The sequence below is a fragment of the Nannobrachium achirus genome (assembly GCF_963921795.1).
Source record: "Nannobrachium achirus genome assembly, chromosome: 18".
Taxonomy (NCBI): Eukaryota; Metazoa; Chordata; class Actinopteri; order Myctophiformes; family Myctophidae; genus Nannobrachium; species Nannobrachium achirus.
The window spans coordinates 18,133,645-18,160,338 of NC_137825.1; the positions used below are offsets into that span (position 1 = coordinate 18,133,645).

Consider the following 26,694-nt stretch of genomic DNA (forward strand, 5'->3'; position numbering starts at 1 on the left):
TCTGTTCATGTCTGTGTGTAGGGGACACAGGGAAGCTGTCACAACCTTCCCTAAAACACCCGGGACAACGCTCCACACGTCCTAGACTGGCTCCCAAACTGTGGAACAAACTCCGCATTGCATTAGAACTACAGACTCACTCCCAATTCAAAAGCTGAAGACACCTTGACTTAGCCTTGATGACCATGTAGTCTTATGCAAAGGTTAGAATGTAATTTACTATAGTTTCAGTGTACACAGATTTTATTATGTATTTATTTTAACCGTTAAGAGTTTAGACTGATGTCTGATGCTGTAAATTCTTGGTTGAACTGGCTAGGATCCCAGATTACTGACTACACTGTCTCTGTACTTTATACTGTATGTACAGGTATGTGTTTACAGTACCTTGCTTATTGTACATCGCTCTGGACTAAGCACGTCTTCTATATGCCTAAATTGAAAATTGTAGGTCTGTTTTGCAAACCTACAGTATGGTACTGCACAGGCTAATGGCACTTCTCTTTTTCATTTGTGGGAGAAAACTGAAGACAAAAAGATAAGAGAAGTATGACTAAGTTACAAAAGTCGTCGATTTTGACACTACTTTCACGCTATGGGAGGAAACTGATTACAAACAGATAAAATAAGAGAGAAGTGACCAGTTACAGAAGTGGACAATGTTATTTATCAACCTCATGTTGAAAGTTGTGGACCTGTGGATCATATCTCACACTAAATATACAGGAAATGGTGCTAAATAGCAGTAAAAGTGGTTCTCTGGCTGTGTACGCAGTGTAAAAACTACCGTTACCATTACTACCTTAGTTACACTATATTATAGTGTAACTAAGGTGTACAGTACAGTTTGACACAGGTTTAGTTTGCAGTTGCTTAAAATGTGTTCCTTGAAGTACAAGCTTAAGGGCAGTCCAAACCAATGCAACTCCTTGCAACATGCAACTACAACATGCAACTACATGCAACCATTATCCCCTTTGGTGTAGCCTCGTAAACCAAGCTCCTCCAGGAGTCCGTTTACTAGGCTACCATTGGTGTGGACTGGCCTTAAAACTGTTATGTTGCAAGTAGTTGCGACTACTTGCATTGGTGCAGTCTGACACACACACACACACACACACACACACACACACTGACTGATTCGAGTGTGTCCTGTAATAGCTCTATCCCTCATACTGTAAATGTTTGCTACAATCCGTATTAGTTTAAAAAGCTTAAAAGTGTCAATCAGTGGGTGAAATTTGTTTTTGTGCAAGCTCCATCCTTTTCGTTGTTTTTAAAGAAGGCAAATTAAAGAAAGGGAAAAGGGAGGGAGGGGATAGAGCGAGAGATCAAGGAGAAGATCTGCATATACTGTATACGCATAATAATAAGCAGCAGGTACAGTATGTACATGAGGTTAGACAGACATAATGTGCAATTGAGTGGCAACACATTGGTAGGTCCACAACCTAATTCAATAAGGTTCAAACCTACTAAACAATCTTTTGAGCCAGCAATCAAGGTTGAGTTAAATTAGGGTAAGTTGGTTGTAAGACAATGAAAGACGTGGGTTTCAAGTATTTACTATTTATGAATTTATCTATGATGAAGGTGGAAGCCAACTACATTCTTCTGCTGTTGACCATAGCTGATCAGTATAACCATAGTCTTCTGTTGGTCACGACAGTTTGGCTGTCAAGCTGTGTCACTTGAGGAAGGAAGTTATGTCACAGTCACACCTACAGTATGTTCTTAAAGTCTTTCTTTAGGCTAGTTGTTAGGAAATGTACTTTGTCAGTGAATCTATGGGACCATAGTCACACGGTGAACGCTATATGTACACTTGAGTGTCATCATCTCTGCATATCTACGGTAATCTATTTATCTTTTTATTTTATTTTTATTTTATAATTTGGCGAGGCCAAGAATTCTACCTAGGGGGCACAGTGACGCATTTGGTAGCGCTGTCGCCTCACAGCTAGAAGGTCCTGGGTTCAATTCCCGCTGGGGACGCTGCGGGCCCCTAGTGGCATGTTCTCTCCTCTGCGTCGTCAGTGCCCATAGGTAGGGTTGGCAAAAGGGCCTTTCTGTGTGGAGTTTGCATGTTCTCCCCGTAATATCATAGGGTAGGTTACCTCACAAAAACATGCAGTAATCCTTGTCAGCCAGGGCACCTGATGGAGGGGAAAGGAACTGTTTGGAATAACGTGTTCCTTCCACGCGCTATGTCCAACAGGGGAAATCCCAGGTGAAAAGAAGCAGCTTGGACTCCTCATGCATAGAAAGAAGCATGAGGTCAGTCCGTTGTTCTCCCCAGGTTGGCAGAGGGAGTGTAGCGCCCAGGAATACATTAGGCAATTGATAATCTGAGTTCCCAGAAGTTCTTTTTTTCAGGCAATTTACACCGGGTGAAAAAAATGGGTTACAAAACATTTACCTTGGGGCACTCAAGGCAGGGGTTATGTTAATGTTTTCAGAACTTATGCAAAAATCTTTCAAGAGAATTTCATATCTTAAAAGAATTATAAAGACATTCCATAAATAAAAGCCTTTAGGAAATAGACGCAAATTGTGAGCATGTTGATCGGCTATTTTCACTAGTTTGTGTCCTGGGGAGACAACGTTTCTATTTTGGGTTTTGAGTCAACCACTGCTCTATATCAGTGGTTGCTATCATAGATAGTGCTTAACACTTATTATTTTATTTTTTAAATACGTATATTTTCAGCGAAAGCTTTTCCCACAATACGAATGCTGGGGTTTAAGTTTAAATTTTGTCACAATAGTTAAAGAAGATTCCACAAGAGGTAGCCTACTTTCTAGATGCTTTTTCAATACATAGATGGATTAAGGAATAGATGGGTCATACACAACCACTTACCACAGTTGACTAACTGTTGGTCATTGCGTTTTGAGGAAGGAGGAAGGAGGCAGCCATATTTTGTGTTTTGTTTGTTTCCATGGTTACTGACTGGTTGTCGCCAACCTCCTCTGTGACATCACTCGCTCTCACTGGATAATCAGTTAAGCAGATCACTGGTCTTTTACATATAGAAAACAAAGGTGCATTTGTGTTTGGGCTGAGGCCAACCGCTTTCTCTCTGTGTGTGTGTGTGTGTGTGTGTGTGTGTGTGTGTGTGTGTGTGTGTGTGTGTGTGTGTGTGTGTGTGTGTGTGTGTGTGTGTGTGTGTGTGTGTGTGTGTGTGTGTGTGTGTGTGTGTGTGTGTGTGTGTGTGTGTGTGTGTGTGTGTGTGTGTGTGTGTGTGTGTGATTTGTATTACTGTACTTGTGAGGACCAAATATCCCCATAAGTATAGTAGAATGTGAGAAATAGACATTATGATCACCACAAAAAAATGGCATTCATAAAATCTGCGTCCTAAAATGTTGATGTTCTTCCAAGTAGTCCAGACAAATACAAACGGGTGTGATTGCGTGCGCTTGTATGTGTGTTTTGGCCTGTATGCAGTATAATGGTTAATGTATATAGACAGTGAACTGAGTTGATGGCATTCTATAATTCCAGTGAGATAAAGGGGTAAAGGGAAGTCTGTGCTCCAATCTCAATGCTTACGAGAGGCCAGCAATTGCATGAAAGTCCATAAACCAGTTGATGAGGGTCTGCTGACCTAAACGTCCACTCTCTGTGTCACTTTGTATCACCATGTCACTTTTTTCACTTTTGTATGTAGAGGACTAGTTTTCATCTTTCAGTGGGCAAGCCTTTAAGTTTTTGTTGTTTATGGTCTTTGGTTCCAGACACAACTGGCATCTTTCCTTTTTTGTTGTTAAAATTCAACTTGTAGCCCGACCATGTATGGGGTCCCTGGCACAAAATATTATCATTTGAGCATTTTGAGGCGTAATTCGGGGGTCCTTCCTTGACATGGAAGAGTTAGAGAAGCAGTGCTTTGTGTGTCATGTTTAGTCAAGTGTTTTGATTATGACTCATGGTACTCTTGACATTGCTGCTAAACATTTCCCAATGTTTGTTAGATTTTAAAGGAAGTTAATATCCGTACAGGATAAGGGGTGTGGTGCTTATACAGAATAATACATTTGAAAAGAATTGATTATGGACAAAACATTTGAATTTCTATTCCGCAAAAAGAAAAAAAAAATATATATAATAATGATCTACAAGCTCACAGTGTGTGATAAAAAGTCTAAATAATGATCTCCAAGCTAACAGCGGGTCGACACCCCTGCACTTCACGACACGCTGTGAGCTTGTAGATCGACTATTTGTGCATAACACTGTTGTACTAAATAAATAGTTATATAATAGAAAAAAGTGTGTAAATTCAAGTTTTCTGTTAGTAGTTTACTTTACATATTGTCTTGTCTATTAATATGTTCGATTCATGTCCATGTGTATTTTCAGACATTTAATTTAACCACTTAAACCGTCTCTGTACTTGGTCTGCTCTTTTGTCTGTCTACACACCAAACCTTGCCGCCGAAAATGCCTTATCTACCAGCTCACAACGTGTTGAGCTTGTAGAACAGCTATTTTCAGCGAACGTTCCCCACCAGAATAGGGATGCTTTCAAGTAAAACAAGGTTCCTATCACACAAAGATTTGGCCGACACCCTGGAGCAACTCTGAGGACCCCCTATAGGGACCCCTAGTTGAAAGATTACCTGGAGGAAAGATTGATTAACTCCTCATGCACTGAAGGAAGCATGAGTTCAGGGTTCTCCCCAAGTTGGCAGAGGGAGAGCAGTGCACAGGATTACAGCTTAGGCAATTGGCACTGGGTGAAAAATGGGTTACAAAATCGTGGGATATATATTTTTTTTTTAAGAGAAAAGATTGATTAACAAACAAGATTGAGTTATCTCTTCTTAATGGTGCAGTGAGGTTTATCGAACATTGATTCAGTTCTTCAGCTAAGTTCAGTGGCCGTTTAATAACCACGGAGAACATACAAACAAACATATAAATCTAACAAGACAAAGGCCTGGCGCACTGACAAATACTGAGCACCTTGTTTTCTTGGAGTTCCATGCGAGCGCTAATAAATTCCCCATCAAGTGCTGAGATTCCCACGTATTCTGAGCCAAAACCATTGTCTAGGTCAGTGGTTCTCAAACTATGGTGTCGAGACCCCTGGACCCAAATAATTTTGTGTGGGTTCCCCAGACGATTACTTGTTTATGTGAAACACTGTTTTCTCACTCAACAGTGAACAAACCATACAGTAACCAATACAGTATAAGTGTATACACAGGGTATCTGCGCATTTCTAAAGTGACATTTGAGGACTTTTAATTCCTCTAAAATTAAATCAATTAACGCAGATGTATCAACAATGTCAATTGTGTAGTAGATCTACTAATCGGAGTCCCCAGAAGTAATTTTCTCGCCACTATCGATCTACTTACTCAACATTTTTGCGACCATAGGTCGCATTTACTACCAAAACCTCCCCGGGCTGTCTGTCTGTCAGTGAGTGAGTGAGTGAGTGAGTCAGTGAGTCACACTTTTGCCCTGCTCATATCTCCACAACCGTTGCCTCCATCCATGCCAAATTTTGCACACACACTCCTTGACTGCCAAACTACAACCTCCAAGGACCCCCGGAGCCCCAGGGACCCCCAGGTCCCTGGGGGACCCCCAGATGTAAAAAATGACCAAATGTGCTCACACGTCACACGTCACACTTTTTCCCTGCTTATATCTCCGCACCCGTTGACCCGATCCATGCCAGATTTTACACACACACTCCTTGCCTGCCAAACTACAACCTCCAAGGACCCCCGGAGCCCCAGGGACCTGGGGGTCCCTGGGTACCCCCAGATGTAAAAAATGACCAAATGTGCAAAAATGACCAAATGACCACCCCAACGGGGCTGCTCACGGGGAATTCCCGGGGACCACCGACTCCTGGTGCTCCAGAACGGATGCAAAAGTGGTGGCGCCCCCAGTGGAGGACCCCCTGCCACTGCAGCGCACATAAAATGCTGTACCTCGGGCTAGGAGCGTCCGGGAGAGCCGGGGCCGGTACCTATTCGTCCGCCAAGGCAACGCGGAGACCCCACCCCTCATTTCTCACATGGCCCTATTCTAGCGCCACCTTCAGGCCGATTTTTAAAACACATTTTTGGACACTGCTCCTACAGTTTTTGCCCTAAAATCACGAATATCACTACACAGCATGTTTACACTCATGTCATCAACATGGATCAGGAAGATTTGGGCAAAACAAATTTTTGCCCTATTTGTGGAGATAAGCCACCTACGGTCGCTTATCTCCCGATTAGGGAGTCTTACTGGTCATAATAGTTATGGAAGTGAGTCAAACAAAATGTAATGACTCAACTCCTACAATTCCAAGTACTTGTCAGGGTGGGGGTCCACAGTTCAAATATTATTTTGGGGGGTTGCGGCCTGAAAAGTTGGACAACCACTGGTCTAGGTGTACGCGATCGCGGTTTTCCCAGTGAACCTAAGCACAAATGTGGGGGCCGATGGGCAAGGAGGGTCGCAAGCTTATGAGAAACAACTAAAATAAGACCTTAAAACCTGGCGAAAACAGTTGCGTGCATTAGCGCAAGATGAGGATAAAGGAAATCATTAAATGGAAAACATTAAATTAACTTCTGAAAAGCCTACACGCCCTTAAAACCTGGCGAAAACAGTTGCGTGCATTAGCACAAGATTAGATGAGAATAAAGGAAACCATTAAATGGAAAACATTAAATGAACTTCTGAAAAGGCTTCCTACACTAATAAAACTAGTGGAACCGTGATCTTGCCACACGTGAATAATTATGGTTGTAAACAACAATAACACAGACAATATAAATCCTATATAAAATTAGTCTAGTAGTGGGAAGAAGAGGTTATCATCATGGCCCCAAATAACTTTTAAATGTCTTGCAATTGGCGACGAGTCTCTTACGAAATCAGCAAGAGTGCCTCTCATTTCATAAAGCTATTATAACCTCTCCATCATCGGCAATAGTCAGCGGTGTGTGTTCCCCACACTCCCGCGCCCCCGCCGTTGCGTTCAGGTTCACCGGGAAAACCGCGGTCGCTAGGTGTACAGGGGCGATCATACTGACTTCCTTTTAGGTTGTCGACTCCTGCACACGGCACAGTGCACAGATCTTTAAAAGAGGACGAAACCCATGGCTCTGTTTGTAGTTTGTTTTCCGAATCGATCAGGCTAAAAACTACAGCTGTAAAACATGGCAGGTTGCATGATGAGACTGACCCTAGTACACTGTGACGTAAGCAAGACAGCTGCAGCTAATCAAATGAATAATCAATTTGTTCGTTTTAGGTGTGTCAACACTGTCTGTGCTTTTACACATTGTTTGCACACCCATGGGCTCTTGGCACACCTAAATCAAACCCACCCACCCATTCATCATTTTATTAGTTAGTGCAACAGGATTGCTTAAGTTACTAGCCTGCAAATGGCACTGACAATTCACCCTTTGTCCCGCCCATTGTCCTGCCCCTCTCCACACCCATTGGTTGCTGTGTCTTGGAGGGACATTCAGTGGGACATTCCATCCACTGCCATGTTAATTCAGTTGCTTCATATTGTTATTCTGTGTGCTCAATTCTAATTTCAAACTTTGTTTCAGTCAATTGGAGCTGCTCAGTGGCAGCATAGTGAATCAGCATGCTTTTAAATGTTTTTATTTCTCAAAAAATTATGTTTTAGCTAATTCAACATAAAAAAGGCGGAACCAGGGCGGGACAAGGCAGATAGAGCCTGCTGGTTGGTCAGTCAGGGACCAACCAGGAGCCTAACAAAGGGTGAATTACTCATTCTAGGCTACATGTCCTTTGCACTTTCGATTGGGTTAATGACTTTCATTTATGTGTATATGCTCGACTCCTTTCACATTCAATTGTAATATTTCTGATATAGATTTAATAGATATGATATTGTAGCTAATCTAGGCTACCTATCTAAGACAAGATCTTACGTTTGTTTCTCACTTTTCGATACTCCCTTTGGAAGCTTAGCAGAACTTATTTGAAAACACCTTTTTTGTTATCACCAATGAGCTCCTGTCCATTAGAACTATGATCCCTATGGTGCTTCTTTTTCTCTTTTTAAACACAAGTTAGTGACAAATATAACCTTCTTGATTACTTTCGCCAGCAGAGCGTGCAAGTACTGCGTTTGGTCGTGGCATATCCGTTGCGTATCTATCTGTGTTTACACCCGTAGCCAATCAGGAACCAGCATTCCTGGTGACATCACCATCAACAGCCAATGAGGGACCAGCATTCTTGATGACGTCACCATCAATAGCCATACATGGCCACGAGTGCACAAGACGCAAGTTGGCACCTCGTCAGAGCGCAGTCTAGTTCTTGATTTCCATGTTTCTTTTAACCTGAACATGGAAAACAAATTAGCCTTGGGTTCCATGACCCTTTAAAATACAGTTCGGACATCCCTGGCCACAAGGTGTCCTCACCTAGCTGTCCAATCATAGCCCCCTTTTTTTAGTTCCTTTATTCCCAAAAGACAGACCTCCGTGGAGTGGACATTTTGCGAGCGCATCGCTCCTCGTTAGCACCTCTAGCAGCAGCTGCTGCAGGCCCCAAATCACCTCAGCAGACCTCCATCATCTTGTGTTTGGCACAAAGTTTTCATTGTCCGGCAAAAGAAACGATGCCTTTTAGGACTGACAACGCCCTTCAACAGGCATTTCCTGGTTGTGCGGGCTGTTCATGATACATTCATTTGTGCCCTGGAGGGCGGCCCTGATTTGTGATGCACATATAGTGGCATGAGCCTGCCTGTTTTGAGGGGACAGGCAGACATAGATACCGGTATGAGCACATACAGACAAACCCTGTTCTATCTACTGGCTCTCAACATGGGGCCGGGGACCCCCAGGGGTCCTTGAGGTGTTAAGTGCCTTTCAAGATACGAAGTCCTAAGTCCCACGACGAACTAAGGGGGAGACAAAAAGGGGGCGGGGGTGGGTTGTTTCGGTCAAATCGACTATCCGTCATTTCAGAGCTCATGAGCCCTATGTATATAACTGCAATACCAGTGTCAACTACTAGCTGCCTGCAGGAGTGAAAAGAGTTGGCAGAAGAAATATGAGGTGAGGTGAGGTCTATAAATGAGAGAGTGTACAAAAGGAACCTGTAGGAGCCAAAATATAAATTGTGTTTATTGATATTGTTTGTTAATAAATCACCTTAACTGCAAGATAGAAGTTCCCTGGTTTTGTTTGGACAACAACGCGTCACAGTACAGCCTACACTCAGCCTCATAGCGCTACTTTTAAATGGTTTTCAATTTTCATAAAGAAGAAGTAGTTGTTGCTACAATAAAACCAAAGGGACCTGTAACACTGAGGATTTTACAGCCTAGATTTCGGGGTCCCAGAGATGAAGGAGGTCCTTTTTCCTGGAGGTCCTGGTAAATCAAGAGGTTGAGAATCACTGTTCTAGACGGCGTCCCCCTCGTGCCGCCGGGCCTGTATCAGGAGTGTGTGTTTAAATGTAAATACTGGGTAAAGAATTTTGACAGACTGTGATGTGGACTAACATCACAAGCTGCAGTATATTTGTGGTGTTCAGCCCTGACTGCTGAATCAGACTGCATGATGAAGACACCACAGAATAAGAATGAAGGCTTCTTCTATGGTGGGGAAACAGCACAGACTGCCAAACCTCTCATTACATACCCACCACCCCCCTCCCCTGTTCTCTCTCTCTCTCTGTTTATCTATTTATCTCTGTAGTATTCTCTTCTATGCATCTCTTTCTTTCAGTCTTTCTATCCCTCTGTCATTATCTTGTTTTCTTGTTTTCCTCTCGCTTTACTCAACCATCTCTCTCTCTCTCTCTCTCTCTCTCTCTCTCTCTCTCTCTCTCTCTCTCTCTCTCTCTCCCCAATCTTGTATATGACTCATCTATAGCAACCATCTTAAACACACACACACACACACACACACACACACACACACACACATTCTCTCTTCTCTCTCTCCACCTACCCTCATTCTGTTCTCCCACTGTCTGTCTTCCGTGACATTCCCTCCCTCCCTCTCTCTCATTCTTTCTCTCCACCCGTCTCTCTCTCTCTCTCCTCCCTCACGCTGTCCCTGACCCCTCGCTGCCTCTCCTCGTTCTCTCTGCCATGCCTTTTATTTATTTCTCTTTATGTTTTATCCTGGCATACTTTTATGTAGCAGTTTTAGTTCCACTTGCACACATTATTACGCATTATTACTTTACCATTATTTTACGCTATAACTATCGGTGCCGCGCTGCGAGCTTGTAGATCTGCTATTTTTGAGAAATCCTCAACATTTGTGTAAGTCTTTGAATATGTTTCACACGATTCTATAAGTGTCTTCTAAATCCTTTTAAGGTTTTTGAAAAACGCATGTTTCTACGTCAGTCGCTCTCAAACCTTTTCATCTCGAGGACCCCTAGAATTATATGTATTTGGCCGCCAACCCCATCTCAGAATATTATGTATCAGGGACCCCCCAGAAGCAAACATTTGAGTTAATAAGGTTCACTTTAAAAAAATATATATTCAAAGATTTGCACAAATTCTCATGATTTATTTTTAAAAATAGCTAAAGTATAAAATAATTCCAGGTAACCTCTAGTCTAATCTCTAATGCTGCGTTCACACTGGCAGATACTGTAGATACAAAGCTACACAGCATATTTGTAGCTCTGTATCTTTGTGAAGTTGAAAGCAGTTCAACCTTTTTTGTAGCGCTTGCAGCTTTTTGTAAAGTATGAGGTAGGGGTGGATATTGGCAAGAATCTCGCGATGCAATACGTATCACGATACTTGGGTCATGATGCAATAGTATGACGATATTGCGAATATTTGCGATACGATACTATTGCGATACTATTGCGATATATCAGCTTTAAAAGCTGAAAGCGCTGCTCTAATGTTGCTGCTTTCGTCGTTCGCAGCCATTTTCCGGAGAGACCTAACTCACTGAACCGTGGGAAGGGAAGTAGCTACTATAGTAAAGCGACATCTAGAGGCAGCGGAGTGTCAGGACCGGACTTCTACCATTGGTTCCTATGCATGGGAACATATTTTATTTTCCTCAAAGTATCGCGATACTACGGCATGAAGTATCGATATAGTATTGGCAAATAAACTATCGCAATCATGTAGTGCCATATCGATTATATTGCCCACCCCTAGTATGAGGACTACGGATGGAGAATTAGCGTTCTTGCTAAATCCGGTGTATTTATTTACCCAGCATTGTTTGTGTGGTGTTCATTAATAATGCGCTGTCCCTTCCTTCCAAATAAACATATAAATAAATAAATACATATAAAAAATAATAACAAAATAAATAAAATAAAATAGTAGATATATAAGCTCATTGCTCGTCACATCGTGCCACGCTCTCTCTCTCTGTGTGTGTGTGTGTGTGTGTGTGTGTGTGTGTGTGTGTGTGTGTGTGTGTGTGTGTGTGTGTGTGTGTGTGTGTGTGTGTGTGTGTGTGTGTGTGTGTGTGTGTGTGTGTGTGTGTGTGTGTGTGTGTGTGTGTGTGTGTATGTATGTATGTATGTATATATATATATATATATATATATATATATATATATATAGTGATTAATGCTTTTGTTTTTGCTTTTCAGTTTTTTACATACATGATGATAAAAGCAAAACATTTTTAACTTGAATCTTCGTTTTTACATGGTGGGTCCGCAGCCAAATAGATTTTGAGGGTCCTACATGGCTAGCCAGATTGCTGACATAGCAACATCAGAAAACTTAGGAATTTAGAAGACATTTGTGACTAGAATCTGCCTCAGGTCTTTAATGGGTTAACCCGTTTCACTGCAAGGGAGAGAGAGAGAGAGAGATAGGGAGGGAGAGAGAGAGAGAGAGAGAGGGGATACCACAACCCCCCAACCTCTCAGAAAGCCCTTTTCAAAGAGCTTGATTTGTAAACAGAGGAGTTTCCCCCCCGCGCGCCCCGCCCCTGTTTAGACACATCCCACCCTGGCGGAGTTCTCCGCATGCCTCCCCTCTGACTTAGAGTTTCCAGTGTCACTCCTCCTCCTATGAACTCACACACACACACACACACACACACACACACACACACACACACACACACACACACACACACACACGGTGAGCTCCTGACTTGACTCAACTTCACTCACTCAGCCAGATGGGCGTTGTATTGGGAGACAACACACAGCAGCCTGGGAGAAAACTTTGGGAAAAGGAAAAACTTGACTGTCTTGATTTGGTTTTGGACTGAAGAACTTTTATGCCTTTTCAGTGAGATTGTTCCTTTTTTTTTTAGATATACATAACAAGGATAGACCTCTACATATAAAGTAGACTCACAAATGAAAGGATTATTTTTGAGAGTGGGGAATAATCTGGAGACAGTTTGAGTGGATTTGAACAGCGCTCATAAATATCAGGTAAATACTGCCAGTTGTCTTTTTCTTAGCTTTGATCCTCGCTCCATTCTGAAAGCTAGCCAACATACGAACCCCAGCGTCCCTATTCTGGGGGCGCAAACATTAGGCGAAAATAGCAGATCTACAAGCTCATGTGAGCTTGTAGATCTACCTTTTTTCCCTCCGGTGTAGAGATTTGCTGTAGATGGAAAAAGGGAGTGGACCAAGTGCTGGAGACCTGGAGAACGAAATATTTGGGGTTTAAGTAATTATTTTATAATACAAACAAGTGATTTCATATTGATGTGTAATAACAAACGTAGCTTATATTAACACAACCTACTGTATGGCCACACTTATTGTATTTACTTAATTGGCTTCAATTGTTTGTTGGTTTGTTTTGTTTCTAACTGTAGATTATGAAATGGGTTGACGCTCCAGTCCATACAGCATTTGGATGGTGTTTTTAGACTGAGCAGGGGGGGATTATTTTTATGACGTAGTTTATGCTGGCTGTGTGTACCGTATGTGTGGAACAGCTGTCTGTTTGTGTGGTTGTCATAGAGATTAAAATATTAAGATTTGCCAAATAGAAGTCGCGTGGGCTCTCCTCTGTGAAACACGGTGACACGAACACGTGCTTCCAGGCTCTGTGTGTGTGTGTGTGTGTGTGTGTGTGTGTGTGTGTGTGTGTGTGTGTGTGTGTGTGTGTGTGTGTGTGTGTGTGTGTGTGTGTGTGCGTGTGCGTGTGTGTGTACACACATGCTTGTGTATGCGCCTGAGGCATGGAATGATGTATCATCATGTCTTAATAGATGAATAAGTTTTTCTCATTTCCTTTTTTAAGAGTAAATGGCTTCATCTACAGTATGAGCTTACGTCATCGACAGTAATTAAGAAAGAGTCAAACAAAGAACAATGTGGAGCCCCTTGAATGTAAACTAGAATTAAACACATTTATCACTTCATTATTATCATGTCTCTGTCTCTCTCTCTCCCCCCCCCCACCCTGTCCCGTCCAGGTGATTCGTAATGAAGAAGCTGTGTGATTGGTCGAGGGAGGACGTGGCGCACTGGCTGGTGGACCAGGGGCTGCAGCAGTACCGCGATTCGCTGGGGCACCTGGACGGGCGGGGCCTCCTGAGCCTCGCCCAGTCGGACTTCCGCGCCGCGCCCCTCTCCCTGGTGACGCCCGACGGCAGACAGCAGCTCCTGGAGCGGATCTCCGCCCTGAGGAGCCAGCCCCACCAATCATCATCATCATCGCACGCCAACGGGATAGCCAATGGCCTCAACGGGATAAGCAGCGGGATTGCCAATGGCCTCAACGGGATAAGCAACGGGATAGCCAATGGCCTCAACGGGATAACCAATGGCCTCGGCGGGAACTTGTTTGCCGTGACCGCGATGGCGACAACGAAGGCCAAGGCGGAGGATAACAGCGGCAGCAGCGCGGTCATCGTCGTCAACGGCAACGAGAAGGAGTGGAGCGGCAAGCACAACGGGACGCCGAGCAACGGGTTCGTCCACCACCACAAGGGGGCGCCCGCCGACAGGATCCAGATCCGCGTGCCCGACGCCTGCGGCGCCGCCCGCTCCGCCTTTCCGGAGGAGTGGAGCAAGACGGGCCTGGCGGTGCTCTACGCCCTGGCCTGCTTCGTCTCCACCACCGTCATGATCTCCATCGTCCACGAGAGGGTGCCCGCCAAGGAGGACACGCCCCCTCTGCCCGACAAGTTCTTCGACTGGTTCGGCCGGAGGGAGTGGGCGTTTAACATCTGCGAGGTGATCGGGATTCTGCTGGTCGTGGCGTGGCTCGTGCAGTGGGCGCTGCTCAAATACAGGTACAGTACTATGACCAGGGTCTTCTGCTGTTGGCCCCTGGGAGCCGACCAGTACAACCACAGGCTAATACTGTTGATCACTGTGTGTGTGTGTGTGTGTGTGTGTGTGTGTGTGTGTGTGTGTGTGTGTGTGTGTGTGTGTGTGTGTGTGTGTGTGTGTGTGTGTGAGAGAATCGGATCAAAGCCTTGAGTTCTAAACAGAAAGGTTGGAACCAGATTTGACCCTTGAACCCGGCCTCCTGTCGGTGCCTCATAAACTTCCTGTCGCTGTCACTTCCTGTCTAACTCGTGTCTCACTCTCTTTTGTGACACACTTATTAGACCCTCAAGGGGGGGAGGGTAGAATAGTTAAGTTAAAAGTCAACTGAACTGAACTGACTGACTGAGTGACTGACTTGTCTGTTGAAACATGTGTGACATTCACATCCTGTTATCTTTGCAAGCAGCCAGTGAGGTGCCGTTACCCCAACTTAAAGGCTAGTCCACACCAATGCAACTTGTTGCAACATGCAAGTGATGCAACTACTTGCTAAGGGGTCCTTGGCCGGGAAATGTTGAAGACCCCTGGTGTAGGGTATCATGTTCCAGTTCTTAGGCCCGCCCTATTCAGACTGCAAGCCCAGATCTGATTTGCATCCTATCCAGATTGGAGTCTAATGCAGCAAAAAGACACAATGGAAACGGATTTGGGCAAATCAAATTTGAATTACATGCCTTGTGACAGGTTCAGACTGCCTCAAACAAATCCAACTCCGATAGGAAATCAGATTTGGGCTGCCAGTCTGAACAGGGCCTTAGATAATACCCCTTATAATATACCTAGAATAGGGACACCAGGTTGAAAGTACTTTAATGATCCATTGGAACTTATTTTCCCCATTTACACGGTTTTGGAGATAAAAAGAATTCCGCCCGACAGTGACAATATGATCATTCATATCATTGATCCCAGAGACGCAAGTTTTGTTCGCAAGCTTTTATAACCGACAAAACAGGGATAGAGTGGAATGCACTCATTTGGTCTGAATTTATGATTTGTTTTCCTAGTGTTCCTACTGTTTTTCCTGTCAGTAAAATATCAAGTCAATCTTTCCTAGCCCAGTTGCTTCCATAAATCTATATTATTTAAAGGAGTAGTAAACCCGCAAAAAGATTTTTCTCTTTCTATTACTCACCCTGTGGAGACTTGAATTCATTAATATTTCCTTGTTTTTGTCGCATTCCTAAGGCAATAATCTTATTATAATAAATGAACCCCCATTGATTCCGGCTTGGAGAGACAAATGCATTTGTGTCTCCATCTGCATACGATGGCTTTGATGCAGAACTTATCTGAATGAATAAAAAGTTTTCACCAATCTTAACTCTTACAGTGCCTATCCCGAACAAGTTCAGCTTTATTTCAATCCAATACAATATTTTATTTGCTATTTTACTTACCCCGAGCTGCTTGGAGCAACGTGGGTGGTCCTTGCTCGTCCAGCGCTAGCCAACGAGAGACGCTAGATGGTCCGACGATTTATTCCATTGAAAATGGTTTAAAATAAAGTTTAGAGCCCCCCAAAAAAAACTCAATATATACTGTCGGCGGCGCGACGTATGCCAGGGTGCCTATCCCGAACTAGTTCGGGATATTTAATAAAATGAATTATTTAATCGGAGGCCTCAACGAAGCCCCGGTCTAAATTTCCATCCATGGCCGGGACTTAGACTCGGCCATCCACGGGCCGTAGTCGTGCTAACGGCCGCATCGCGCCGCCCACTCCAATGATAAATCACATCTTTAGACAGGATTTTCTCCGGATTGTGTTCCCAGACCCAAAGAAAAGTTTTTTTGCGACTGAAATAGCTTTAGATCGGGCTTCTAAATGGGTTCGCATTTTGGCTACGTGTCAGCTAGCTTCCTCCTCTCGTCACCCATAGCATTGGCTGGAGTGAAATCCCAAGGCACTTGGGACAGTGTCGACGGAAGCTAGAGCGAAGGTCTATGGAGAAATTTCTGGCACTCTAGCGCCCCTTGTGGCCGGCGGCACTGTATGAGTTAATACAGAGATTATCACTAGTACATGTGCAGTGGTTGGAGCCTGGAGGTGGTCTCCCAACTCTTACATTGAGACATTTAGACCCTGTGTCGGGTAGGACACCTACTGTTTGACAGTGGTAGTACAGGTATTTGTAGCACCAGATAGAAACTAGAATAGATGCACTGCCATCTTTTTTTGTACCACACCATGGGGAGAGGGAGACAACAGAATATACGGATTCTAGCTTTAACTGATCAGCAAATCAGATCTAACAAGTTGGTCACATACAGGTTCTTACTGTACCTGACTCTAGAAATGTCACCATCTAGTGTATTATCCGGTGCACTAACTACTTCAAATGATGTAATATTTCTCTGCCATATTTATATTACAGTGAGTGGAGAGATATGACAGGAAACAGGAAGAGAGACAGGGAGTGAACATGCAGCTATTGTCTGTCAGGCTTGGGAATTGAACCTGTGACCTGCTGTCCGGCTGCAGCTCAACCAAGTTGAGGTAGTTCAACTTTATACTTTGTCCCACAGTGCACACTCATAATCAATCTCTCTCTCTCTCTCTCTCTCTCTCTCTCTCTCTCTCTCTCTCTCTCTCTCTGTCTCTCTCTCTCTCTCTCTCTCTCTCTCTCTCTCTGTCTCTCTCTCTCTCTCTGTCTCTCTGTCTCTCAGGTCTATAGTAGGGCGTAGATTCTTCTTCCTGGTTGGGACTCTCTATCTCTACCGATGTGTCACTATGTACGTCACCACTCTGCCAGTACCGGGAATGCACTTCCGCTGCTCTCCAAAGGTAACACACACATACGCATACGCGCACACACACACACACACACACACACACACACACACACACACACACACACACACACACACACACACACACACACACACACACACACACACACACACACACAGATGCGCATGCTCGCACACTAACCCACCCAGATGTAATCACCGGCCTGTGTTTATTCTCATGTTGATAGAAAACGTCTAGATATCACATTCATGTTTATGTTCATTTTAGAGGTTTCTAGGCCTAGCTTTTCTATATTTGACTTTTGGCAGTTTTCTTCTGCCAGTAATAACTTGCCCAAAATAGGGTGTTGAAGGGTTTCTCACACTAAATCAGTAGCACTATTTGGCAAAAATAAATTCAGCTTTAAACTAAATTATAACTGTGGTTTTCAACCTTTTTCTGGATCAGGGCCCAAATCTTGAAAGCGTTCACGGCCCACCCATTTGACCTCCACCGTGTTCAGTGGTCAGATGAGAACATTTTTAGAACATTTCTATTTTAATGATAAATCAATCGATTGTGTTCCACCTTGGATCAATGGAACTAAAGTGGTCTGCTTAAAGTTCTTATTTATTGTTATCGCTTTTTTATGTTATCATTAAAATCTTTTTTTTTTTGGCCAATTGTTTGGGGGCCCTCTTGCAATACCCTCGCGACCCACCACAGGTTGAGAGCCACTGAACTATTAGTAGTTTGAAAATAATAATCTAAATAAAATATAAGTGATATATATTTGTCCCTATGCATTGCCAGACAGCTGTGACCTTATGGTCCTTTTTTTCCATCCCAGTTGGAGGTCTGACATCTCAGGCTTGTTCCCACACAAGCACGCATGCAGAGACACACACGAACAGACAGACCGACACACACACACACACACACACACACACACACACACACACACACACACACACACACACACACACACACACACACACACAGACCTTGATCAAACTATAACTACATGTACTCAGCAGTTCAGATTCAGCAGAGTACAGTCTAGAGCACTAAGCACATTTGAACAGGGCCTCAGAGCCAACCAGACACATTTTATAGACGGGCCCAACATGGACACAGAAAAAGAACTTGGCAGATGCCTGCTCATGCTTTGCCTCCCTGCGGACATGGAGCGGATCCTGAGAAGACCTCCACACTTTGCTCTAGGGAGAAATTGCATTTCTTCCATGACACTGTAAACATGACTAGAACACTGCTGCGCTGAGCACAGTACACTGCTCCGAACCACTTCAACCCCATATACTTTGTATGAATGAATGGCCAATTTTGTATTTGCCTGTTTTTGCTGAAGTATTGCCCTTAATACCTGGGACCCCAATGCCACCCTGCTCAGCACTCGGTTTCAAGGGTTGGATTGTCGCTGTGACATACTAGCGTCCTCACTGTCATGTCCAGGGGGTGTACATGTTTACGCCTCACTAACAGAAACTGGAGTTAGGCTCCTGCCCTATGGGCCACATGGCTTGGCAAAGCTTACAGTCAGGGTTCCCACGGTCATGAAATTCCTGGAAATATTTTGAAATTAGAAAAATATTTTTCCAGTACTGGAAAAGTTTTGGAATTGATCAAGGGTCCTGGAAGTGTCCTGGAAAAAATAGCTATGCATTGTCTTTGGTTATTGATTTTGTTAATACCTCTGAAATGACTAATTAAACATGGGCCAAATTGTCAAATATTAGAGGCAGAAATTGTGAAAATAGCAGATCTATGTGAGCATCTCTTGTGAGCATGTAGATCTGCTATTTTCACAATAAAACCGTGTTATACAAAATTCCTCAACTCTTAGTGCTCGCCAGGGTGCCGGGTCCCCAGTTCAAATATGATTTCGGGGGTCACGGCCTGAAAAGGTTGAGAACCACTGGCATACACTACCTGTCTTTGGGCACTGCGCATAGGAGTAAGTAACTCGTTATTGAGCTGAATTATTGTCATATAGTCCTGGAAATTGGGTTAAATATTCTGGGAAAGTTTTGGAAAGGTTTTGGAAATGAATAGGTAAAAATGTGTGGGAACCCTGTACAGTATATATCCTCATGAACGTAAAAGATACTGTATCATGATGATGGTGGTGATGATGATGATGTGTCTCCAGGCGTCTGGTGACTACGTGATGATGATGTCGAGGGTGATGAAGATGCTGTGTGGAGGAGGTCTGACCATCACGGGGTCTCATCACCTGTGTGGAGATTACCTTTACAGTGGACACACTGTGATTATCACACTGACATCACTGTTCATTACAGAATGTGAGTACACAAGCACGCATGCATGCACACACACACACACACACACACACACACACACACACACACACACACACACACACACACACACACAGCTGTGGCTTGCTGCTGCAGCAAGGCTGACCCCTAGTGGTTGACAAGTCAGATGTTAAAATCAATGAATATATCCATGGACATTGTTTTGAAAATTCAACAAGAGTTCTGCTCTGGCCAGTCATTAGAATGCATTACACGTGAATTTACAGAGCAGTATGCACAGTAAGTGGGACTCTGAACAACGTGATTACGTTTTTATTATAGGTTTTTATTATAGGTTTTTATTATTTTATTATTAGAAAATGGCAAATGATGGAAACAAATGACTTATTATCAGGAAGCTTGCCAGCATATTTAATCACATTAAATGTACATAGATATGAAGATTATAATAATAATAATTGTAGAATTTTGCAACTAATTGTGTTGTGTTGTTGTGTGTAGACTCTCCTAGGCGTATGTGGTGGTACCAGTGGCTGGTCTGGGCTCTGTGTGCTGTGGGACTGTTCTGCATCCTGTTGGCACATGACCACTACTCCATAGACGTCCTGGTGGCATATTATGTCACTACCAGACTGTTCTGGTGGTACCATACCATGGCAAATCTACAGGTACTACTAATATAACTGCTGTTACTGCTATTAATACTACTAGTAGTACTACTACTACTAGTCTGTGGGTTCTAATCCACTGTGCTGGTGCACCTGGCTTTGTCGAGTGTTTATACAAACACAATTTGCCAGGGGATAGAAGCCGTGTGGGGAGGGTGTTATTTGTCACTGCACAGTGCACATGCTGTAATACTACAGTCTGGGAGTGTTGGGCGGGAGGAGTAGGACGAAGGCCCTGCCCTACGTCCTCCCGGTCGTAGGATTCAACAGCAGTGACAACACAAACACATCTGTGTGGAATGGATGGAAAATAATAGGCATGAGGACTAAAAAAAACTTTTTTTTAAATACCAAAAAGCTAAAAATAAAAGGGGTTTTGGTCAATTGATGAACCACTTGAACCCAAGCATTTATATTCAAGGTGCAACATTTGCCAAAGGAGCTTGTAAATCTGCTATTTTTTGCAAAGAGATTTGACGTAGAGGGGAAAAAATCTGTATAGAAGCGCTTCCCCACTTCTAAAAGTAGCACAACTACACTCCTGACTACTACACTATTAATACTGCTACTACTACTATTGCTGCTACTACTATTATATAGTTTTAAAATGTGTGTTACATGTGTCAGTCACACAGAAGTTAATAACATCATTTTACTGACTCCTTCTGCATAGTTAACATGATCTGTTTGTGTGTGCGTGTAGGTCTTAAAGGAGTCGTCTCACAGTAACTTCGTGTCCAGGGTGTGGTGGTACAGAGTGTTTCTGTACCTGGAGAGGAACGTTCAAGGAATCGTGCCGCGCCACTACCAGCTGCCTCTGCCCTGCAAGCGTTTGCTCAGGAGCACAACGGTCAAGTACAGTCGACTGGCAGACAGCGACTTTCCCTGACTGAGAGACGCAGACAGACAGATCAGTGGATAGACGGTTGGACTAATAATTATTGAATAGGAGACTCATGGATGGATGGGTAAATTGAAGGCTGGATAGACAAATCGACAGATGGATAATAAACAGTGAAATCGTATCAATTCTCTTTGTGAATGGGCAGATTTCATGGAAATTTTGATCAGTAACTAAAAGTCACAACTGAGAACTGATTGACGGTTGGATAGACGCAACGATGGACGGACGGATGAATGAATAGATGGATGGGTGAAATAACAGATGGATGTTTTTATATAAATGAACGAACAGAAGCATTAATGAACAGACATGACAGGACAGAAGGACGCGGGTTCAAACCCACTACTTTCTGAGCACACGGTACGTTCATCCCTCTGGATGGATGCCGGCAGGTTATTGGACGGATGTTTGCACATTGATGGGACTGAGAATCAGCAGATTAAAACACTGTCTCTGTCTCCTGTGGAAATAGAACCACCAAACGCTGGTTTGCGATGGTGGTGCCTTGCTCTACCGGTTTGGAACCACACAGGGAATGGAGCCTCGCAACCCAGTGTGCTCTGCGCTCTAGCTATTAAAGACGCAAGACAATCTATGGCCAAATGGAGGTCCGGGTGGAGTAACTTGACCAGTTCTGCAGTCTTTTGTCTCCCCCCCCCCCCCCCTGGTTCCTAAACATTTTCATACGTAAGTATTGGTCTGCGGTCCCCAATCTGACTGAAAGTATTTTGTGCCAGGGGGACCCCCATAAGAGATAATTTGTGTTGTTTGTTAAACTGTTCCCCATTCTGTTGGGGAACCCCCTGGAACTACCTAAGGGACCCCCTCCCCTTCCCTGGGGGGGGGGTCCCGGTCCCTGGTCCCCACACTGAGAACGATTGTTCTAATTTAAAGCTCAGGTTCAGATCCCCCAAAACAGTCAATGTGTTCGTCAGAAGTGTCCTTGAGCGAGTTGTTCGCAGATAATAGACCAGCACATATATTGTCTTTTCTGTTAGGATCAGTTGCTCCTTTACTGATCTTGATCAGTGGTTCTCAACCTTTTCAGGCTGCAACAATCTTCTGTTGGTCACTGGGAGCTGACCAGTACAACCACAGTCTTCTACTGTTGGTCACTCAGAGCTGACCAGTACAGTAGCAATTGCGATTACCTCAAATAATTGCGATTAGACGATTATGTAATAATTGTGACAGCTCCTACCGACCAGTACGACCACAGTCTTCTACTGTTAGTTGGTCCCTGGGAGCTGACCAGTACAACCACCAGTCTTCTTCTGTCACTGGAGTTAAACTAAGATTCTACCACTTTTTCTAGTCACGTGTTCAAATACTGGATTCTGATTGGCTAAATTCCGGAGGTTATGAGAGGACAAATGCCGCAAAGTTGTGTGTCCGAGATCAGTGCGCCTCAGTGTACATCCGGGGACTTTCCCCCAACCAACAAATGAAGGTCGCAGCGGTCCTATGTTTACTAACGTGCGTACTATCGTCGCCGATTTATTTGGATCCAATGCAATCCGCCAACTTTAAAGCCCCTTTTCTCTGAACCTATGCCTTTCTGGAAGCGAACAGCCTCTATTTACGGCCGGAACGGTGCTTTTAACTGACGTTAGCTTAGCTGTAAGCTAGACGCATGGATTAGTATGGAGTTGGCGCCATCTGTTGGTGAGTAGAAGATGTTGTTGGTGGAACTATCTGCTGTCTCACGGAAGTTTTATAGGCAATAATGATTGTAACTTAAGATCCTTGCAAGTTACAACTATGTGTTTTCTTTCATGTATAAGGGAAAAAGTGGTAGAAAAGCTATTTACCACTCGGGGTCGGACATTATGCTCTCATAATGTCCTGAGTGATGGTGTTATCGGACTCGGCTGCGCCTCGTCCGATAACACCATCACTGCGGACATTATGAGAGCATAATGTCCTCTCACTCGGGGTAAATTGCTTACGCAATTCATATTGTTGTTGCCTTGTTCAAGAGGATCTTGTTTGGACCATGCAACAAACCATAGGTAAAATATTGTATTTAAAGTGTCGAAGCCTCATATTGAAATGGTGCGCCAAATCCGCCAATCCATACCAGGATCTTTTCCACACGTGTCTGACTGAGTCTTTATATTCATGTGATCTTGTTTTTGTACAATGTGTTGCTTTGAAAGTGTCATATCTGCACTATCCTGGTCTGTGTCAACATGCGGAAACAGAAATGTACTGTTTTCCTTTTTTTGTAAAAGCATCAATAGCATGTGAGGCCAGTTCTGGCTGTTAACATTGAAACCCAGCTATAAGTGTTAAGGAATCCTGTGTTTTTTATATTGACTGATTGACATTTGTATGTATATTTGTTACTGCAGTAAGTTCTCACCTTGTTGAAAAGAACCACTATATCCCATCCCACCCCCTCTGCCCTTCATTAATACCCAGAAGGTTGAAGTGTGTCAATGGATAACTTTTTATATTAGCTGCTAATGGTACTCACGAGACAATTAAAAATGGCAGTTTACCGTCAGTCCCTGTGCCTTATGGATGTGGTAAAGCCCTAATCAGACAGTTTATTATTATAATTGTTTTATATATATATACGAATGCAACCAATACAACCTTGTTTTTCTCTCTCTCTCTTTTTCCCCCAATACAACCTTTTACCCACTATTTGACAGCTCCAAAAATGTCAGGATAAAAGGTATAATCCAACCACAATTTCCGGTACAAGACAATCGCCCTCAAGAATATATCGGCTTAAACATGTTTCACTTTCAAACATGTTTGCGGTCATTTTAATGTCTACGCAGGCTTTTGTGAGCAGTGAGCACCCCAGACAGGTTTTACGTTGCAGTATTTAGATATTTGATATTCATTTAATCAGCCAAATTGCTTTTGGACTTAAACCATGTTAACTAAAACCATGTTAATATGCTTCAGACGAGAAACAAGTCCCCAGTTCATGTACCAGCTCAAAACCACATAAATGAAATAATATACAGGTTGGGACTCATTCATAGAGTTGATATCGATATATTTGTTTACCATGATGATGCTTGAAAACTATATATTTTTTTTCCAACTGTCCACACAAAATGTTTTGTCTTTGTGACATCAGACTGAATGTGGTAGAAAAACAAAACCTTTTGTTTTTGTTTAGTTTTTCTGAAGGATTCTGTTACTTTCTCTCCGTTTGTCTGAGCTTTCAAAGTCCGAGTCATTTCTTTCTTGCTATAATTATAATTTGTATTAATGTATTTATTTTCAGTTATGTATCTTTGTGTTGTGAGTGAAAGTCACAAACACAGATCAGCTTAGGTCAGTGGTTTTCAAACTGTTAAACCAGGGGTCTTCAACAGGGGGTCCAGGACCCCTAGGGCATCCTCAGAGTTACTGCAGGCTGACCACCAAATCCTTGTGTGATAGGATAATTCTTTTAAATGAACAATTGAACCCTCGCATCCCTATACTCTGAGGAGAACTTCAGCCAAACACAGCCAATCTACAAGCTCTCAACGCCTCACGCTGTAATCATCTCTCCCCTCAGATGAATACCTCACCACTGCTCAGTTTGTAACCAGCCAATCGGAGAGCTGCTTGTTGTAACCCATGGAGACAGAAAGACATGCTGGTGGGAAGAAAAAAAAGATTTATTAAATAAATATTAAGAATGAGGCTTTCTCATTGTCGTTTCTGTGTTCTTTCTATCTATCCTTCTTTGTGTGTATTTATGCTTTAACTCCGATGACTTGGCTGTGACATTTCATTTTCCATTCACCTCCAGTTTGTCCTGATGACAGCCAGCAGTGTTGGACAGTGACCTATTTAGTGATATTACAGTAATATTGGGGATATTTTGACTTTCCGGCACTACCACTTATCAGCCAGAAGGTGTCCCACCCATAGTCAATAGAAGAGCAGGGAGACCAGATCCAACCATGGCAGTTGGCAGCTCTCAACGCCTCACAGCGCCTCTGCTTTTGATATACCCCCTCTGGTCATTAATTTATTCATTCATCTAAATCTAAACAAGACAAGCACGCCAATTGCAAGGCCTGCATGTGGCTTGTGTGTAAACTGGCCTCTGTTTTTGTCTGGTGAACTTTGAACCCAACAACAGTGTTTGCATGTTAGTGCATGTAGATGTATGTTTTTTGTCACATAGGTAATATCTCGGGGCCCATGTCTGAGTTGTCTTTGCTCCTCAGATTTAAGAGTTTTGTATCCTTTTTACCAGCCTTTATTGAAATGGGTCACGTGGATTTTGATGTAAATAGTCTGACAATGTCAAAAAGATGAAAAGTTCTGACACAATGGGCCCATGGGCACGGACATGTAAAAGGCCTCCTTCTCTGGCAGGGCACTTAAAGTAACCTGACTTCACCGGCACATTAATTCACCTTTTATTGTCAACTTTATTGTCACATGACTCACATCACAGGTTTGCAGGTGTAAAGAAGCAGGTGAAATGTTCATGTTTGTGCAAGCTCCATTGTTTGGTAAATCACAGTAAAGACAAACATGTCATTGAGAGGCAAAAATGTAAACCAGCAGGTACAGTATGTACATGAGGTTAGACAAAAGGTGCCAGCTTAGACGTAAAGGTCCACATAGCAGCAGGTATGTACATGATGTTAGATATTAAGGTGTGAAAGAGTATCAATGCATGCATTGTAGGCCTATATGAGGTTAAAATGTGCAAAAGGTTGTCAGGTTCACATAGAACATGGTCTGGTAACTTTGAAGAGATCCATTGACAGTGCAGAAGTGATGATATTGACGATAAGGCAGACCCACGAGTGTAATATTGCGATTATACAACCGTTACCCTTTAAAAAAAACATGTAAACTTAATTTCATTGTAATTAAGATATTTGACATTTGTAAATTTTTAATGCCACATTTAGCTACTATGAGCCTGAAATAATGGACCCTGCAGCACAACAGGAAAAGCCCTGGATGGAGTCTACACAAGAATGCAACGAATGGCAGTAGGGCTTGACATTTTGAGGCACCTGTCCTTTGGACAAGTACATTTCCCATTCACTTGTTCGGGCACAAAAGTCACAGGCCCGGATAAAAACGAGACATTTCACAGTAATTTCTTTCAGACATTGAAATAGAAAAAATGACAAAAGTACTGCTGACGACCCCCCTTGCTCCCTCCACCCTCCACTCCATAGTATCGCCAGTCCATAGTCTGCATACAGCACAAAGCTGCTAGGATCATCACAGATAAATGTGAAACCAAGTGCCACTTGTCCAACGGAGAAGTACATTTTTAATGAGCTTGTCCGGAAGGATTCATTACTTGTCCCTGACAGCAGGACAAGCCTTAATGTAAAGCCTTGGGGCACTATAAATGTGACACGGGCGGACCACATCAGAAATGTGGACCTCTACGGGGACCTACAGTACAAGGTTACAGACAAGGTCAGAGAGAGAAGGATGAGGCTGGCAGGGCACCGCGTCAGACACCCGGAACTGGTGGCAAGCAAATGGACACTGTGGGAGCTAACCCAAGCCACAGCCAGGAAAGGAAAGAGGCACACCACCTACGTAGATGTGCCAGCCTGATGACAGTGCATGGCCACTCCAGCCTGATGACAGGCGGAGGTCAGGCCTTGTTCAACAGTCTGATGGTAGCAGGTTCGAACTGTCCAGGAACCTGGTGTGATCTTGCCCTTGCCCCTGCAGTATATCATTTATATACAGTATAGGCTGCATAGGTTAGGTTAATTGTTTACCTGGGATCCTAGTTTACTGGGGCACTGTACTGTTAGCATTATTTATCTGTATGTGATTACCTTGCTTATTGTAAATCACTCTGGATT

At 43.4% G+C, this 26,694-nt stretch overlaps 1 protein-coding gene across 1 annotated transcript; it reads left to right on the top strand.

Moving 5' to 3' along the window:
- Positions 1 to 13,749: 13,749 nt before the first annotated feature.
- On the top strand, positions 13,750 to 20,863 carry sgms1b (sphingomyelin synthase 1b; the record flags this gene model as incomplete). The annotated part of the gene is made up of 5 exons (XM_080747020.1): positions 13,750 to 14,232; positions 16,943 to 17,060; positions 19,177 to 19,330; positions 19,808 to 19,974; positions 20,678 to 20,863. Exons 1-5 carry the CDS (start codon positions 13,796 to 13,798, stop codon positions 20,861 to 20,863), a joined length of 1,062 nt encoding a protein of 353 aa, XP_080603146.1. The 5' UTR covers positions 13,750 to 13,795.
- Between the last annotated feature and the right edge of the window lie 5,831 nt (positions 20,864 to 26,694).